At 40.6% G+C, this 18,089-nt stretch overlaps 3 protein-coding genes across 3 annotated transcripts in view; all 3 read right to left on the minus strand.

The window, feature by feature from the left end:
• Nucleotides 1–9,950, minus strand: part of ZC3H11A (zinc finger CCCH-type containing 11A) — a 32,531-nt gene extending 22,581 nt beyond the window's left edge. Inside the window, exons 1-2 of the mRNA XM_079760574.1 lie at nt 9,811–9,950; nt 8,671–8,790 (exon numbers count right to left, since the gene is read on the minus strand). Of these exons, the coding sequence (XP_079616700.1) occupies nt 8,671–8,790; nt 9,811–9,864 (174 nt within the window). The 5' untranslated portion in view covers nt 9,865–9,950. The remainder of the gene's footprint in view (nt 1–8,670; nt 8,791–9,810) is intronic.
• Nucleotides 9,951–11,201: 1,251 nt separating this feature from the next.
• On the minus strand, nt 11,202–11,300 carry LOC307092969 (uncharacterized protein; the record flags this gene model as incomplete). Its single annotated transcript, XM_079760575.1, has 1 exon — nt 11,202–11,300. One exon carries the CDS (start codon nt 11,298–11,300, stop codon nt 11,202–11,204), a length of 99 nt encoding a protein of 32 aa, XP_079616701.1.
• A 1,675-nt stretch (nt 11,301–12,975) lies between these two features.
• On the minus strand, nt 12,976–15,780 carry ZBED6 (zinc finger BED-type containing 6; the record flags this gene model as incomplete). The annotated part of the gene is made up of 1 exon (XM_079762076.1): nt 12,976–15,780. The coding sequence occupies one exon, from the start codon at nt 15,778–15,780 to the stop codon at nt 12,976–12,978; it is 2,805 nt and encodes a 934-aa protein (XP_079618202.1).
• Between the last annotated feature and the right edge of the window lie 2,309 nt (nt 15,781–18,089).

The raw sequence follows: 18,089 nt of genomic DNA on the forward strand, positions 1-18,089 counted from the left end.
CACTGCATGAATAGAGTAAAATTTTAGTTTAAATGAAGGTTAGGTTGTTTCATACATTTTACTAATACAAATTATGCTACAAAAAGTTAATTCTGCATCTCACTTTGCACATGTGAGACACAGATATAATAGTTTTGTAAGATGCAGCCAAATAAGCCTCTGTGCAGAAGAGCGGACAGAGCAGCCCTCAAACTGCTACCCTTAGACAGCCTTGCAAGGGTGGCCCTTGGCTGGCACTGGAAACTCAGCACTCAAAATGTGCCCTAGACCAGTGGTCGGCAAACTCACTAGTCAACAGAGCCAAATATCAACAGTGTAATGATTGAAATTTCTTTTGAGAGCCCAATTTTTTAAACTTAAACTTCTTCTAACGCCACTTCTTCAAAATAGACTCACCCAGGCCGTGGTATTTTGTGGAAGAGCCACACTCAAGGGGCCAAAGAGTCGCATGTGGCTCACGAGCCGCAGTTTGCCGACCACGGCCCTAGACTGTTTGTGCAAATACAGTTTACACTGAACATCTCCAATCCTTCTGGGAGTCTGGAGTTTGGTATGTATTTGGTAGAGGGTGCCTAAGCCACCTGCCCCAATAAAAACTTTGGGTCTCTCATGGGCTTCCCTGGGCAGAAACATCACATATATACTGGTGCATTTCCATGGCTAGAGGAAGCGTTCGCTCTGCGTGACCTCTCACAGGAGGGAGATCATCAGAGAAGCCCACACATGGATTCCTCCAGACCAAGCATGTCAAACTTGCGACCGGCAGGCTGCATGTTTGACAAGCTTGCTCCAGACTCTGCCTATGTCCTTTTCTCTTACAATCAGAATATCCTTACTGTGTCACTATAATACTAGCCAAGAATACAATTAAATGCTGAGTTCCATGAGTTCTTCGAGAGAATCTCTAAATGTAGTTCTTCTTAGAGACCCTGACACTTAGAGATCTTTCCTAGGAGTTGTGCCAATTTGAAAACTATGCCAGCAGTGTTACAATATGACTTTTCAAAAGTTACCAAGTATACCTTTCTCTGAATGTTAGTGAATTCCTTGCTATTTGGAAGACAGGCAGCATAGAAGACAATTAAGAAACTATAAACCTGGGACCAAACTAGAGTAGCTATATAAGCCCAGACATCCAAACTGCATATTTAGTCTCTTCCTTCCTACACCACCCCTCAAACAATTCAGACCAAAGTCATTAGGTAAGGCTGAGAGAGGCAGGCATTCATGTGGAAAAGGGAAGGATATGTGGCCGAGAGCAAGGAGTTAGAGCCGGACTGAGGTGGAGTCTACTGGACAAGGTGGGACTGGCACAGGGTGTCAGAACCCACAAGGAATTAGTATGACATTTGCATAAGAGGATGGCCTGGCACAGTGTCGGAGCCTGAGCAGCGTGAGAAGGTGAGCAAGACTTCTGTGCAGAAGGGATCCCAATGTAGTTAAGGAGGGTGTACTTATGGAGGGTCTTCCCCGAACGAGCATCCAAGACCAACCAGCGGGAGAAAGGCAGGGTCTTCCTGAGTGGGGACCAGGTGCAGAGTTGGAGAACGAACAGGGTGAGCACCTCACATGGGAGGGCTGTCCAACATAGTATCAGAGCCCAAGGGTGTGGAAAGGGCATCCACAGGGGTGGGGCATGGGGGGTGGGGGTGGGGGTAGAGGGCTCCAGAATAGAATGCTGAGGTCCAAGAAGGCTGAGGAAGGAGTCCTCACAGTGAAGCAGGGGGGAGACCTGGTACAGGTGTTGGCATTGACATAAGGTGAGAAAGGTGTCTCTGTGGAGAAGCAGCCTCAGGTGTGATGTCAACACCTGAAGAGAATTAAAAATGGTGGCTGAGTAAGTGGATGCTGCACGCTCCCAGGAACAAACTAGAATTACAACTAAAATACAGAAAAACTTCCTGAACAATCAACAGAAAACTCACAGGAGAGAACCCTGACACCCAAGGACTGAAAGTGGAGACCACATAGAGACTGGTGGTGGTAGTGGTGGGGAGGCGCAAAAGAGCTGGCTGGGCACCCACAGATGGCAACTGAAGTCCTGAAGAGATATCTCAGCTGTGGGGGGTGCCACTGAGAACTCTGGGATCTAATCCCCGAGCTGGGTCCCCCAGCAGAAAGCACCAAAACTGAAGAGGAACCCACATAACATCTGGCTGTGAGAAGCAGCGGGGGCACTGTCTACCAGGGAGTAACAAATGAAAACACAGGCACCCTCTTAAAGGGCCAATGCACAAAAATCCCTGTGGAGCCATCAACTTTGTGTTCCAGCAGAGGGAGGGTGAAATGGACTGGAGCTGTGAGAGCAGAAGCCAGGAGACTTGGGGGATAGAGCTCAGAAGGCAGACCCCCCCAAGTTTCCTGGACTGAGTCATTTCCCACATAGACATTTGCCTTGCTGGGGGTGAAGACAGTTGACACACCCTATTGGAAAACACCTTGCCCTGAAGCCACCTGAGATTAAAAATAACAATTAGCCTCCAGGCAGAAGCAACTGCCTAATCCTGTTGAAGAAAACTCTCACCACACCTGAGGATGACTACATGGGAGGGCAATTCAAGTCGGAATCCTATTAGTCTGTAGCCAGAGGCATATCTGGAGGCTTTTGAGTCTTTACCTGATCTAATTAGTCAGAAACAGCCTTTAATACTGTCCTGCACTGGAGATTGAGAGGTGTAAAGGATCTACCTAATACGTAGTCACAAACCCAAACAGCCAGCCAAAATGAGGAGACAAAAAAAACAATCTCCACCCTCCCTGGAGAAGAAACCCGGGTTCCACAAGATATGTGATCAGTGCTGGGCATGGAGGCCACGGGGGCATAGGCTACCAAGGAGACAAAACTGAACCTCACGTCACCCTGCTTGGCCCCGGAGGATGGCTGGTTAGCCAGAGACGGGTAAGATTCCTCAAGGAAGGAACAACCTAAGACAGGCACAGTCGCAGAGGGACCATCAGGAGAGAATTTGGGGATCAACAGAGGTGGGGCACAGACCCTCACCCCCCCCCCCAACATTGCAGGGGCCTGAACCCTGTCCCCTTCTGAGGGAGGTCTCCTGACCCCATGGCTGCTTCGTGCTTCCCATGCCCAGCTCAGATCAGGACCCAGGTGACTGACAGAGACTTGGCCGACAGCAGCTGCCCTCTCACTCCAACAAGAATTGTTTGAGTTGTCTTGTACCCATGGTGTGGGGAAGCGGGTTTACGATCTCTAAATCCAGCCTACCACCAGGAATGCTCAGGACCTACTCAAGAAGGCAAATAATCCCTTCCACCAATACTTACAGGGTAAAATAAGATTGTTGTTAGAGTAATAAATTTGACAGTAAAATAGTAGTCAAGTTTTCAGGCAAGTTTAAATTGGCTAGTTGAAACAAGCGAATATTCTAGAAAAATTAATTGTACTGGACAAAAAGGTGTTCCTAAAGTGTTAACTAAAATTTTTATTGGTACTTCATCTCATGATAAAATTGTGCACCATGTAATGAACCTAAAACAGTAATATTATAGTGCAAAAAATTAAAATTTAAAAGCCAAGACTACATTATAAAATTTTCAAAAGCCTCCTAACATTTAAACCAAAAAAGGAGGGGATAGTAGAGGAATATCATGTAAGAAAAAATATCCTGTAAGTAAATTACATCTAGAAAATTAATACTTTAGAAAATTAATTGTAAGGCTAAAAGCAAGATACCCATGAAAAACACACAAGGTGACAAAACAAGCCAGAGGAAAATCATTTGGGCAAAAAATGAAATAGGATCCCAAGTCAAATTTATAGAAAATATTCCTTTATTAACTTTTGGTCGAGAATATGTTTGTATATTTTCAGAAAACAACTCCGAGACCATGTGGATTCCAGCAACAGAGAGGAATCGACAGGACTACTCCAGCCATGAAGACAGAAGAGAAGCAGTCCAGAGACGGAAGACGCTGATGTGGCCTTCCCATACTAGCAGTTAGCAGCTGTGCATCACTGCAGGTTGCCCAGGACCAAACCAGAGAGAGTCGGACCTGCATTACCACCATTTTTCCACCATCCAGAACTGTAATGTCAGTGCTGACATGTACACATAAGGAACTGTTGGACATTGAAATTGGGTCTCAAAAGAACTGTTGGCCCAGAAAGAAACTCACTACAGACTGATTCATTTGCCTATCACCATAACCATTATTGCTTGTCTCATTTTCGGTTCTTATAAGTGTATTTCTAATAGCACATGATCTCACTCATCTAGGGGAAATAATGAACAACATAGACTGATGAACAAGAACAGACCCAGAAACAAGGAGGCATGGATCAGACTGTCGGGCCTCAGGGGAGAGATCAACCAAAGGACTTGTGTGCAAGCATATGAGCCTAACCAGCTGTTAAGGACAACAGGGGAGTGGGGGCATGTGTGGGGAGGGGTGTGGGATGGGAATGGGGGGGATGAGGAAAAATATGTGATACCTTAATCAATAAAGAAATTTAAAAACAAACAAAAAAACAACAAAAAAGAAACAATCTCCAAATAAAAAACTAGAGAATTCTCCAGAAGAAGAGATAAATGAAACAGATTAAGAAATTTATCTGAAACAGAGTTCAGAGTAATGATGGTAAGAAAAGCTCAACAGCATGAAAAAAGATATAATAACTATGAAAAAAGAACAGTCTGATATAAGGAATGACACAACATAAATAAAGAACACATTGGAAGGAATACACAGCAGATTAGGGGAAACTGAGGATCAAATCAGTGAATTAGAAGACAGAGTTGAAAATATCACTCAATCAGAGAACCAAAAAGAAAAAAAAAACAATTAAAAAACAGGAGGACAGCTTAAGGGAGCTGTGAGACAATGTGAAACATAATAGTATTAGAATAGCAGGTGTGCTAGAAGAGGCAGAAAGGCATAGAGAAGGTGTTTGAAGAAATAATGGTAGACAACTTCCCTAACCTGGTAAAGGAGAAAGTCACACAAGTTTAGGAGGCACAGAGAACCCCAAACAAGAAGAACCCAAACAGACCCATGCCCAGACACATCATAATTAAAATGCCAAAAATTAAAGACAAAGAGAGAATCTTAAAGGCAGCAAGAGGAAAGCAAACTATTACCTACAAAGGAGTTCCCATAAGGATGATACCTGATTTCTCATCAGAAACTCTACAGGCCAGAAGGGAATGGCATGAAGTACTCAAGGTAATGGAAAGCAAGGCTCTGAGACCAAGATCACTATATCCAGCAAGGCTATTGTTCAAAATAAACGGTCAAATAAAGAGCTTCCCAGACAAAAAAAGGCTAACGGAGTACATCACCACCAAGCCAGCATTACAAAAGATGCTAAAGGGATTGCTTTAATGAGAAGAACCAGAGAGAAACCTAGCCATACAGAATTAAAAAGGCAATAAATAAGTACCTATCAATAATAACCCTAAGTGTAAATGGACTAAATGCTCCAATCAAAAGGCATAGAGTAGCTGAATGGATACAAAAACATGACCCAACTACATGCTGTCAATAAGAGACCCACCTCAAAACAAAAGACACACACAGGATGCGAGTGAAGGGATGGAAAAAAATTTTCCATGCAAATGGAGAAGAAAAAAAGCTGAGTAGCAATATTCATATCCAACAAAATAAGACTTTAAAATGAAGGCCATCACAAGAAACAACAAAGGTCACTGCATAATACTAAATGGATTGATCCAACAAGAGGATATAACCCTGGTAAACATATATGCACCCAATATAGGAGCACCTAAATATATAAGAAAACTTCTAAAGGTCTTTAACGGAAAGATCTGACTTCGCCTTGCCATACTAGCAGTTAACAGCTGTGCGTCACTACAGGTTGCCCAGGACCAAACCAGAGAGGGTCAGACCAGCATTACCACCATTTGTCCACCATCCAGAACTGAAATGTCATGTCCAATGTACACATAAGGAACTGTTGGACATTGAAATTGGGTCTCAAAAGAACTGTTGGCCCAGAAAGAAACTCACTACAGACTGATTCATTTGCCTGTCAGCATAACCATTATTGCTTGTCTCATTTTCGGTTCTTATAAGTGTATTCCTAATAGCACATGATCTCACTCATCTAGGTGAAATAATGAACAACATAGACTGATAAACAAGAACAGACCCAGAAACAAGGAAGCATGGATCAGACTGTCGGGCCTCAGAGGGAGGGTAGGGGAGGGTGGGGGTAAAGGGGAGAGATCAACCAAAGGACTTGTGTGCAAGCATATGAGCCTAACCAGCGGTTAAGGACAAAAGGGGGGTGGGGGCATCCGTGGGGAGGGGTGGGGGATGGGAATGGGGGGGATGAGGACAAATATGTGATACCTTAATCAATAAAGAAATTAAAAACAAAAAAAATTATATATATATATATATGTACATATATATATATATATATACACACATATATATATATATATACACACACATATATATATATAAATGAAAACTTCTAAAGGTCTTTAACAGAAAGATCAACAACCCTACCTAATAAAGAGGGAATATACTAATTGATCCTCACGCCATTGCAAAGATGGCGACGCCCACAGCCAATAAGCAGGGAATATGCTAATTGACTGCCACACCCACAAAGATGGTGGCACCCATAGCCACAAGATGGCGGTGCCCAGTTCCCTCAGCCCCGCCAGGGCGGCAGCTGCGCTGCAAGGCAGGCCCGGCTGCTCCGCACGCCTGCCTCCAGAGTCCCCCAGTCTCCTCAGCCACCCAGGGCCAGCCCGAGGTGCAGGCAAGCCTCAGATGGCAGCTGCCCAGGGCCTGCTGAGGCTTGCGCTACAGGCAGTGGCAGCAGCAGAGGTGTGATGGGGCATCGCCTTCCTGATCACCAGGTCGCCTCCTGCCCCTAAGGGCTCCTTGGACTGTGAGAGGGGGCAGGCTGGGCTGAGGGACCCCCACTCCAGTGCATGAATTTTCATGCACCAGGCCTCCATTACAGTCACATTAGGGTACTTTAACACCCCTCTGACTTCACTGGATACATCTTCCAGACAAAAACTTAACAAGGAAACAGAGACTCTAAAGGACACACTGGATCAGATGGACTTAACACCTGAGAGGTAGGAAGAGACTGGAATACAATATTGAATTACATAACCAGGGGACTGATCAAATAAGTAATATTAAGGAGAATGGAAGCCACGTTTCTCCCTTTCAGAAAAGAGAGTTATAAGTATGCAAAAATAGAAGATTATAATGTTTGTGACTTGAAGGTATCTATGTGAACTCATGATTTTCAATACAAAAGCAGAAAGTAATAAATAATGACATAAATGTGCGTATGCATATACATTTATGTATTTCCTTCTTCTGTCCACTGTAGGCCTAGAAGCAGTAATACTCCAGGAGCAGCTCAAAGCTCATTTCCATATACTACTTTTCACTAAAAGGAACCAAAGCTCCTTGGAGATATGGTTGATTCCAAAACTAGAGGAGGAAAAAAAGTACAGGATGAGCCTAGAAAGTCTTATTTATTAAGCCAGAAAGCAAAGAGGTGTGTGAAGAATGATGGAAATATCCAAAGGACACAAAAACCAGCTTGAAGGGCTCTTACTGGCCAAATCCAGGTCTATTTGAGGATAAAATATAATAACAATGGAATACAACACATTGAATAAAATAGGAAACCATGAATTTGCACAAAATAAATCACTGAAAAAAATGGAAAGTTTGATAAGAAATGGGATTATTACAGGTTCTCAAATTACTTTGCCATAAAACACTTATAACAAAAAGAAAAACTTTATAGTAAAGCAATCTGGTAGATCCACTTTAATGAAATGATCAGTAACATCACCGGTAATGGGATAATTAAAATTGTATGCCACCTGCCCTGGCCAGGTGGCTCAGTTGGTTGGAGCATCATACCAGACACTAAAAGGCTGTGGGTTCAATGTCCTTAGGAGAGGATTTAAAAAAAAAAAACACTGTATGTCGCCTAATAATGGTATTCAATGAGAAGTATCAATTCTGATGTTCTGGCCAAAGGTACAAACACTGAAATTAGTCATGAGGAAATATCAGACTAACCCTAATTGAGGGACACTCTACAAAATAACTGACCTGTAACTAAAAGTGTCAACGTCAATGAAAGGCAAGCAAAGATTGAGCAACTGTTCTAGACTGAAGGTGACTGAAAAGTCATGACAACTACATGCAACACTTGATTCTGGACATGCTCCTTCTGAAATCAAAAACATTATTGGTACAATGGCAAAACTTGAGTTGGATCTGAGGATTAAATGAAGGTAATATGTCAATGTTAATTTTCTAATTTTAAAGGTTGTATAATGGTTATATAGGAGAATGCCCTTCCTATTTGTAGGAAACATTCATGAAAACATATGGAAGTGATAGGGAATGTCAGTAATTTATTCCCAAATGTCTTAGAAAAAAAGTTTTATATTGTACTTGTAATTTTTCTCTTAAGTTTGAGATAGTTTGAAAATAAACAGAGATGTAAATACTCCCAATATACATACACAACCAAACTGCCTTTCAGAAAAATTATACCAATTTATACTCCGTAACATGTAGGCATTAAGTGAGCATTATGACAGAAATTTCACTGGATCATTTAAAAAAATTTAAATCACATAACATGTCATTTCCCCATTATATTTTTTATAATACAAATTCAAAACTTACATCAATCTCCATGTGCCGAAACCTGCACACCTGTCGAAAACAGCGTCCTTCTTGCCATAATGTGCAAACAGTTTCATTTCCTAGTGCAGCTTCACAGTGACGGAACGGACAGCTGTCACCCTGTCAACAAAGAGAGTAATACAGAAAAGAATTGTGAAACTGAAAGAGATCTCAAGTGAAATGTTCATTATAACAGTTTCCTGGCATCTAGACAAAGAGAAAACAGTAAGGAGAGACAGATAAGAAAGAAGACACCTGAGATGGGATAACAAAAACAATCAGAGATCAACAAATTTATAATTTTCTACAACCTATTTCCTGACACTACCCTTCATCTTATCTGACAACATGAATAACAAAAGCTGAGTGATGACATAAGTTAAAAAAAGACAAGTGGGAGTATTAGATATTCTTTAAAAATACATTATACAGTTCATCTTCAACTGTTTCATATATCCCAACTAATGTGATCAGTTTTTGAAAAAAGGCCAGAAAGGAAGTTAATAGATGAGGATTTAAGTATAATTCTATGCTTCATCCATACTTTATAAAATGATATTATCCAAATACTACTATTGTGCAAAGTGCTATATGAGATCAGGGCTTTGCTCAAAACTGTTAATTTTAAACAAAGCACCAAGATGACTAAAGAAAAGTTTTTGTAATAACATGTACATTTATAGAATTAAGTCACAAAGGAACAACAGAAAATAGCACATTGATCTAAATGGAGCTGCAGTACAACCAAACAGAAAACAAGGAAGTTTTGATGAAAAACAGAAAAGCTACAAAAGCATATTCAGATGGCTTCAGTATTCAGCAGGAAATCTGAAAGTGAATTGAACTCACAGCAGTTTCTAGAAGTACAATACAACCCACAACAAATAAAATTAAAGTTGGTAAGCCACAGGCCAAAGTACTCCTAATTCCAAAGGCACCCTAAACAAGTTAATTATAGGTAAGAGACCTTTACACTTTTGTAGAACATGAAGAACAGAAAAACGAAGAGGAAAACATGAAGAACGAGTTCACCTAGGAATGCTATCCTTTACTAAAAAGCTGACAGCAGATAATAAACAGTGCAGGAAACAAAACATGGAAACAACTTAGTGTACTGAAAATAATTTCTCCAATTCTTACTTTGGTACATGTAGAATAGAAAAAAAAATAGCAGTCTTCTCCTTGATTAGGCATGCTGGGTAGATCCTGAGATCAGAAATGGCTTCTTGAAAACAAGCCACTGCTTCCTCAGGGTGAGGACCAGCTTCAAGTCCTCTTGAAATGGATTTAATCTTCCAAAGACAACTCAATCACAGAAATCGCCTTTAAAATGTAATGCTAAAATGAGGAAACAATGAATTAAAATATTTCAGGTAAAATCTTCCAAGTCCCTCCTCCAAATCATCTAATAAAACCACACTGTTAAAACAAAATTTTAATAGTATTTACCTATACAGATGGAATTACAGGGAGATTTCACCTTGGCTATAATGTTCTTACCTTTTTTTTTTAATGTGCACATATTATCAAAAAAGGGAAAGGGGGTGCCTTTTTTCCCAAACCAAAAGCTAATAAGCAATTACAAGAAAAAAAATGTTTTGATGATGGTTCATTTCTTACTGATCCAGGAAAATTATGCCTTAAATTACAAAAGTGTTTATTCCTTTAAGGAGAAAAAACCAATTTCCACACTTACATTAGCTGGTTGCTCTCAACAGGAACATCTGTGTCTTCACTGAGTTCCAATCTATCACGCCTGTAGGTCGAACCAACACTCAATCCATGAATTAATAATAATGAGGCAGAAAAAAAATTTCCTCCTCACATTGCCAAGGAAACCTCTCAGCCACAATTCAAACACAGGATGTGTTTTTAAAACATTTCCCAACTATTGGGAGATTAAGTCCATTCGAACAACCTTTGTCAGACTGGAGACAGCTATGGCTAGTTATCTCCTCAAAATAAAAACAAAAACAAAAAAACAAACAAAAAAGTTCATTTAAAGATGAACTTGAAATTCAAAGGATTATTTTTTAAAAAATCCATCTTCCATAGTCGAACAATATAATTTAAAAAGAAAAAAAGAAAGAGAAAAAATAAAAAGAACACCAAAATTCAATAAGATCCAATTTCTGGTCTTCAAGATTTCTTCACCTATTAAGAAAAAAACAGAAACCTTCCCCCATCTTTATTATCTGTATAATAAAAGCACACTTGTATGTAAAAATATAGTGTTTTATGTACATAATATACATATATACTAACTGGCTTATACACACATACACACACACACATACACACAAATGTGTAGAAATAAAACATTTGGGTAAGTTTTCCCTTTTAAAATACACTACAAAAGCCTTTAGATTTGGATTCATTATAAAAGTAGTGAACTTACTCTTATACCAAAGTATCATGAAGTATGTTACACAAAATTTTGCCCAGCCGGCAAAATCAAGATGAAGGGAAATCTTTACACATATATCAATGTGTATAATATGGATGCATGTATATCATAATCTTTTTCATCTTCAGGGAGTGTTTAACCAAAAAAGATAGAAACGTATAGTTATAGAGTAACTATAGAGAGGTGCAGCAAGCTGTAGAAGGCAGAGCAGCATTATAGCCATACTGAGCTGGCACTGTCAAAATACAAAAAGCTTCTATTAAGGGAAGATTGTTTTTCTTTTATAGCAACCAGTGTCAACTGGCATGAAATTCAATATTGGCCCTGCAAAGGCTTGCTTATGCAGCCTAATTTCAAATTCTTTACTACTGATGGCTACAACTAAAGACGTTGCAATTATCCATTTACTCTAGTTAATAAAAGGGTAAACTTTTGAAGTTGAAATTTCATTCCACAATGGTACATTTACCATTTAAGAATTAAAAGAAAAAAGGCCAAAAAAAAAAAAAAACCCCACCAAAAAAACGATTTGATACATAGAAATGAATTCTAAATTTTGAAACCAGCCCAGTAACAAAGCAATTTTGATTCTCATGTAATAGATACTACATTATTTCTAGGCTAAATCTTGCCAAATACTATCCAAGACAAAACTAAAATAAAAACTTAAAAAAAAAAGTGGACACCTTTTACTCACACTTAATACTAGTCAATTTTCCAGGAAATTTTTGGGCAGGGAATATCCCCAAATCTAAAATGAAAAAAAGGAAAAATTGGGATCTTACATTAGTTATTCAGTCTGAAAATTTTAATAGACTTTTATTAAAAGTCATCATTTTCTGGCCTCCCAATCAATCATAGAAACATAGAGTGGAAAGGAACCTTAAAAATCACTGAGATTCATTCTCGCATTTTACCAGTGAGGAAATGATTCCTAACACATGAAAATATTGATTGCTTATTTTTAGTTAAGAATTGAGGCCAAAACAATTTCGTAGTTAAGAATACGTAGTTATGAAGAATTCAGTATATATTTAAAAAGTATTTAAGATCACTTAATATCAGAAAAACATTCTTTGGAAAATGGATACTAGGATTGTCAAAGTATGCTCATGTATGGGGCTTAGATTTTAATTCCCTTGCAATCTTATTAAATTTTATAAAACTTTTACTATGTCATTTACCCATAATTAGGCAAAAGTACCTATGCAATCTTAGTTTTTACACTATTTTAAAAAGGTTAAAAAAGGTAATTCAAAGATTAAAAGTAATTTTTCCTAATTGTAATGTTTCCCTTTTATATAGATCCAATCCTATAAAGGGTAAACTCAGTAAGCTGAAAATTATAAAGCTGACCAGTATGAGGAGGCAATTAGAAATTTCCAAATATAAAACAATTTTGTGAGTTTTGTTTTTGCCAAGCTTTAAGTATGACTCAGGGTTTTAAAAGAAATAGAAAAATGGGGGTGAGGGGAAGGAATACCAGCTTAGTATGTATTTGTTTTTTTTTTTCAATATTATTGGTTTTAGAGTAATCAAACTTTTCATGTTGGGAGAGATTTTTGTTCAAAACCAATTAGTAGTTCAGTTTACCAGTAAGAAATAGCACAAGGCCTTTCAATGCTGCACTATATTTTTTAAATTAAAAAATATATTTCTCTCAACTGATATAAACAAAATTTCATGTGACAGCCACATTGAGTTAGTACTGTGAAATCATTAAAGTTAATCTTCACTTTGCCAACGTTACCTCTGAGGAATTTTCAGTCCTTTTTGTGTTTTCAGGTTTCCCCAGATTCATGTATAAAGAATAATTAGTTAACAATATGTAACAACTATAGCAATTAGAATACAGTAACAAAGCAAGAAGTTGCCCATTTTAAACGGAGAAAGGAAAATTAAGATAATATTTCTTTTTCATTGCTTTGAACAACTTCATTTTCAGGATCCCAGCTCAGAACCAATGTAGAATAATCATATTTAACATTTTTCAAGTTCATTTTCAGAAACATCAGCTGTTCTATATTGTCAAAGTCCAGGCTCATGGTCTGCTTTGGATGAAAGTGGCTATTTGCAGTAAAGATACATTCAGATTGCCAACTACACATAGGGCAGCTTAGATACTGAATGGCAACTTGGGTCAAAGCCGGCCATACGCTCACCTTCCTCTGCCAGTAAATCAAAGGGTCATCACCTCCTGAGATCTCTGAATACTTTTCTTTGAAGTATTCATCCACTACTGCTACAGCAGACGGAAACATGAAGCTTTTGCCTCCAATGCCAACATTATCTGCAGCTGAACTATCAAGAGACCCTGAACTGGAGGTGCCTTCTCTTGTAGATGAAGTAAATGAGTCCGTTTGTACTATAGCTGAAGGACCAGAAGCTTCTGAAGTTGCAATATGGCAGACCTCTGGTGAAGATTCCATATAATTACAAACCTCTTCTGCAAGGATCTGCTTATACATTTCTAAATCAGCACCTTGAGGGAAAAAGTCTTCCAAACTATTTTTAAAGCAAGGATCTAACAAAGCAGCCAAGATACAGGGCTTAGATTTGAGCATGGCACTTAGTAGGGTGTCAGTTTCAAGTTTCAGAGATAAACTGTCCACCAGATTGAGGGCCTGTGTAATACCTCTGACTTGAAAATCTTCTCTGAGTTTCTGCAGGGAAAAGAGTAGATGATGGACTGTTGGTAGCACCTGATTCAATCCTGTGGTCTTCACACTAATTTTCTGGGTGGCCTCTTCAAACGGTTTAAGAATATCACAAACGTAAGTCATTAGGGTCCACTGAAGGGAGGTGAGTACAACTCCACTGGCTCTACCAAGACTGTGGTGAACTGAATAGCAATGCTCCAAGAGCCATTTTAACATATAAAAGGTAGAAATCCAATGGCCAGTTTCATCCTGCTTCAAATTCTTCCACGGAAGTTGGCGATCATTTTGGAACTCTTGCAGTATCTGACGAGCCTTGACTGAATGACTAAAATGATGACAGGTTTTCCTAGCAGCCACTAACATGTTCTCAATGCTTTTGTGCTCACAGAAAAAATCCTGAATGACTATATTTAAACAATGCAGGAAGCATGGCACGTGGGTAAAACCACCATCTTTGATTGCATGTACCACATTAGAGGAATTGTCAGAAACAATGAAGCTGGGAATGAGGAAATTAGGAGAAAGCCACAGACCAATCTGGTCATTTAATTCTTGTAAAATGTTGGTTACCAAACAGTCTTTGGCCAAACCTGTTACACAAAGCACTGCCCATTTTCTAAAATTGGGGATCCAGCCATTATTGGAAGAAGGTACAGTGTCCAAGGAGACCCAGTGTACAGTCACAATAAAATAATCAGTGGATGGGTCATGAGTCCATATGTCCACAGTCAGGTGGATCTTTTGGCTTTGAACATTCTCCAAAGTTAAGAAAATTTTTTCTCTGACCCAATCATATAACTGAGGTACAGCCTTAGTGAAGAAGTAAGTCTCAGATGGTAACCTATAATCAGGGGCCACAATCTGCATGAACCTCTGAAAGGCTGGGGTTGAGAAGTAGCTGTAAGGATGCATATCTTCCACAATCATTTGAATAATCGCCTGACTTATTTGACTGGAGACTGAATTTTCACAATATGTTGTTTCTCTCTCGTGGGCATGCATCAGAGTATCTTGCTCTGCAACAGGAATAGGACTCTCAGATATCCTATTTTCAATCTCTAACACAGGAGGTTCATCTGAATCAGAGTCACTAAGGTCCTCAGCTGTCAAATCTTGGCTGCCTGTAGACTTCTCTCCATGCGAAGTATCACTCAAGAGATTTCTCTCTGTCTCAGTCTCATCTAATCCATTTCCAACCGCACCACTGTCTTTGTTGGCAACAGCCCAATGGATGGGATGTGTGGCCTGCAGGTGTCGTTGAAGTGTTGAAGTTCCTAAGTGAGAACCTGGCCTACCTCGGCTCACACTTCTTTTACATATATTACATACAGCTCTTGAGATGTGCTGAGGATCAGTATAAAAAAAATTCCAAACTGCAGATGTCTTGGCTCTCGTTCCAGGAATTAAGGCATGCTTGACAATGTTACTTTTGATGAGAAATCTCCCCCTTTCTGCCCTCAGGGCATCAGATACTGATTTATCCCGTTTCTTACCCATTCTATTATCGTTTAATGGATCAGTAGGAATATATTCAAAGCTTCCATTGCTTCCAGCAGAAGAGGGAGATAAAGGTACATCCAAAGTAAAGTCCTCCTCCCCACTAGTGACTCCAAATTTGTTGGCCCTTGTCCAGTGAGGTGAATGCCTTGCCTGCAGATGTCTTTGAAGAGTAGATGTCCCAAGATGGCTGCCTGGTTTACCCCTGCTAACACTTTTTTCACAGAGGTTACAAATAGCCCGCCAGGTATACTGGGGGTCAACATGAAAGAAGTGCCATACAATGGAGGTCTTGGCTCTAGTACTAGGTAGGTAAATCTGTTTTTCTATATTGCTCTCAAAAAGACTTTCTTCATCCTGCTCAGGAGTACTGGAAGCTAACAAAGCAGGGGCATCTGCAACAGGCCTCCCAGACCCCAAATCCTTACTAAATTTTTTTACAAGGATCAGTTTCTTTCGTCGCCTTTTCCCCTTTATTCGCAAGCCCTTCTTTCTTTTCTTTTTAGCAGGCAATTTTGCCTCTTTATCCATTCCTTCTGCCACCATCTTTCTCTCTACCACATCTTCTTTGTCTGTATTAGAATTAATAGGAACACATCCCAGAATTCCAGCACTACTAAAAGTGCTGCATCTTCCGCCAGGAGAGAGTGAGGAAACTGGTACACTTAGGGTACATACGTTCATTCTCTTTATGCCTCCAAAATTCGTACCAGAATCTGTTAGTGGGTTTATTACTCAAGAAATACAGCTGTTCCTCTCTACTTGCATTACCTGTTCTCCAATTTCTATGGGGAATCAAATTCCCTTTGGACCAATGACTTCCAAGCCAGGTTATTTTTGGAGGAAAAGTGACAGTAATGGAGAACATTCCCAAACTCTTTCTCAGAGGGCTTTAAGATCCCTTCCAACTTTCTGAGTTCTGAATTCAAATTGTCCAATCCACTCATGTTACAGAAAAAAGAACTGAGGCCCACTTTCCCAGAGTCATAGAGTTGGTCAGCAGCAGCTAGAAGCCAGGTTTTCCAAGTCCCAGGCCCATGTTCTTTCTGCTTCATCAAGAACTATATCTGCTGGAAATGCCTTCACCTTTAAAATTGTGTTTTTATGAAGCTTCACAACAGCAACATCAATTTCCATTAATCCTGAAATTAATTATTTTCAGGAAGTTTCATTTAAACAAAAACATAGTGCATCATTCAACATTGACATTTAGGACTGATTTGTCAATACAACCCAAAAAGTCAATTCTGAAATGCTAAATCAGACTCCACATACTGGTCATTAACAACAAATGCTAGTTGACCCCTCTCAGCTCTAATTAAAAATAATACAATTTTTTAAAATGTGGGTGGCTAAAATAAAATGCTTTGTGGGTAAAATTAAAAATCAAGGTCACAAGATGTATTTTCAATTTACTTTCAATTATTTACAATTAATCCAAGTTTAGTTTTCAGACACTTTTAGACTGCAGAAGCTTTCTGGCCTGTAAATGAATTAACTCATAAATTGGACCCTACATGAGCAACAAAAACTAAAATGAGCTTTAAACTACTTCCATGCCTTCTCGGTTGATCCCTCCCTTTCCCCCAATACCTACATACATTTACCCTAAAAAGCATCGCTATCACTATATCCACAGCCTCCTCCTTCTCAACGTCCAGAACCAAGGCCTGTGAGATGTCAATAACATGGGCCTTCCCCCAGAGGAATCCGCACCGATTATGGGAGTTTAGGGGGTGTTCTTCATTACGATTTCATCAATCCTACAAGGAGAACTGAAGTGTCCCTGTGGCTCTTGACTCCGATGCTGAGGGCTGGGGGTGGGAGTATAATTAAGATAAGGAAGGGGTGGAGGATACCGGAATAAGGTCGGTGGCTTTCTGTATGTGGAATGTGAGAAAACCTCCAAAGTAGTGAGACCCTGGAGAGGAATGAGAGTAGGTAAATTCAGCTCCTGGCACTCAGGTTAATTTAAGCAGTGGGGGTCCGCTGAACTGGGGAAATTCTGGCCCCCTCCCCAAAAGCAACCTAAAGTCAGTTCCTGCTCCGGGAGTCGAGGAGCCAGTGGGCTTTCAGGAGCTGCTCTGGGCTCCCCATTTCGCCAGCACCGGATGTGGGGGAGGGGAGGAAGGTCGGCTGGGAAGGGAGCAGGCGCTGTGGGGGTGGGGTGAGGTGGGCTGGAGGCGGACAGGGGGAGTCCGGGGGCTCCCCGCCCGCCCGCCCCGGTGAGGGCAGCGGCCGGGGTGGGGGAAGGGGGATGCTGTCGTTACGGCGGGGCCGAAGGACCCGCTGTGACTTCCCGGACTAGGCCGCGACCCAGGGGCGAGGGGAGGCCGCGGCCACTCCCCTCGCCCTCACCCCAACCTCCCCGGCCCCAAGCAACCCGGGAATCAAAAAAACGGGTTTAGTTACCGGAAAAACAGAAACTTTACCGAACCGAGGACACTATCCCCGACTCCCGCTTGCTGCCACGTCTTTCTTCTTTCTTAGCCGCTGCCCTCCGCCGTCCTCACAGCAGCAACACCAGCAGAAACCCAAGACTGCCAGCGTCAAAGATGGCGCCCGGCTACAGGCTCAGCTCTAAGACCGGGCGGTTAAAAGTGCCAGCACGACGCAATCGCGAGGATTCTGGGAGATGTAGTTCCTCTATGAGGCGATACGTAAGATGGCGACCCGGCCGCAGGGTCACGTGACGGCGGGGGGCGGGGCGGTAGGCCAACGAGGCCGTTCCTTTCCCATCAACGCGTTTTATGAAGTTAACGGGTTTATTGAAACCGTCTTTGATTTAAAAAACGAAACAAAACGGTTTTTGTTTTGTTTGTTTTAAATCAAATGAGGCACTAAGCGAGAAAGCT

The sequence above is a fragment of the Cnephaeus nilssonii genome (assembly GCF_951640355.1).
Source record: "Cnephaeus nilssonii genome assembly, chromosome: 21".
Lineage (NCBI taxonomy): Eukaryota > Metazoa > Chordata > Mammalia > Chiroptera > Vespertilionidae > Cnephaeus > Cnephaeus nilssonii.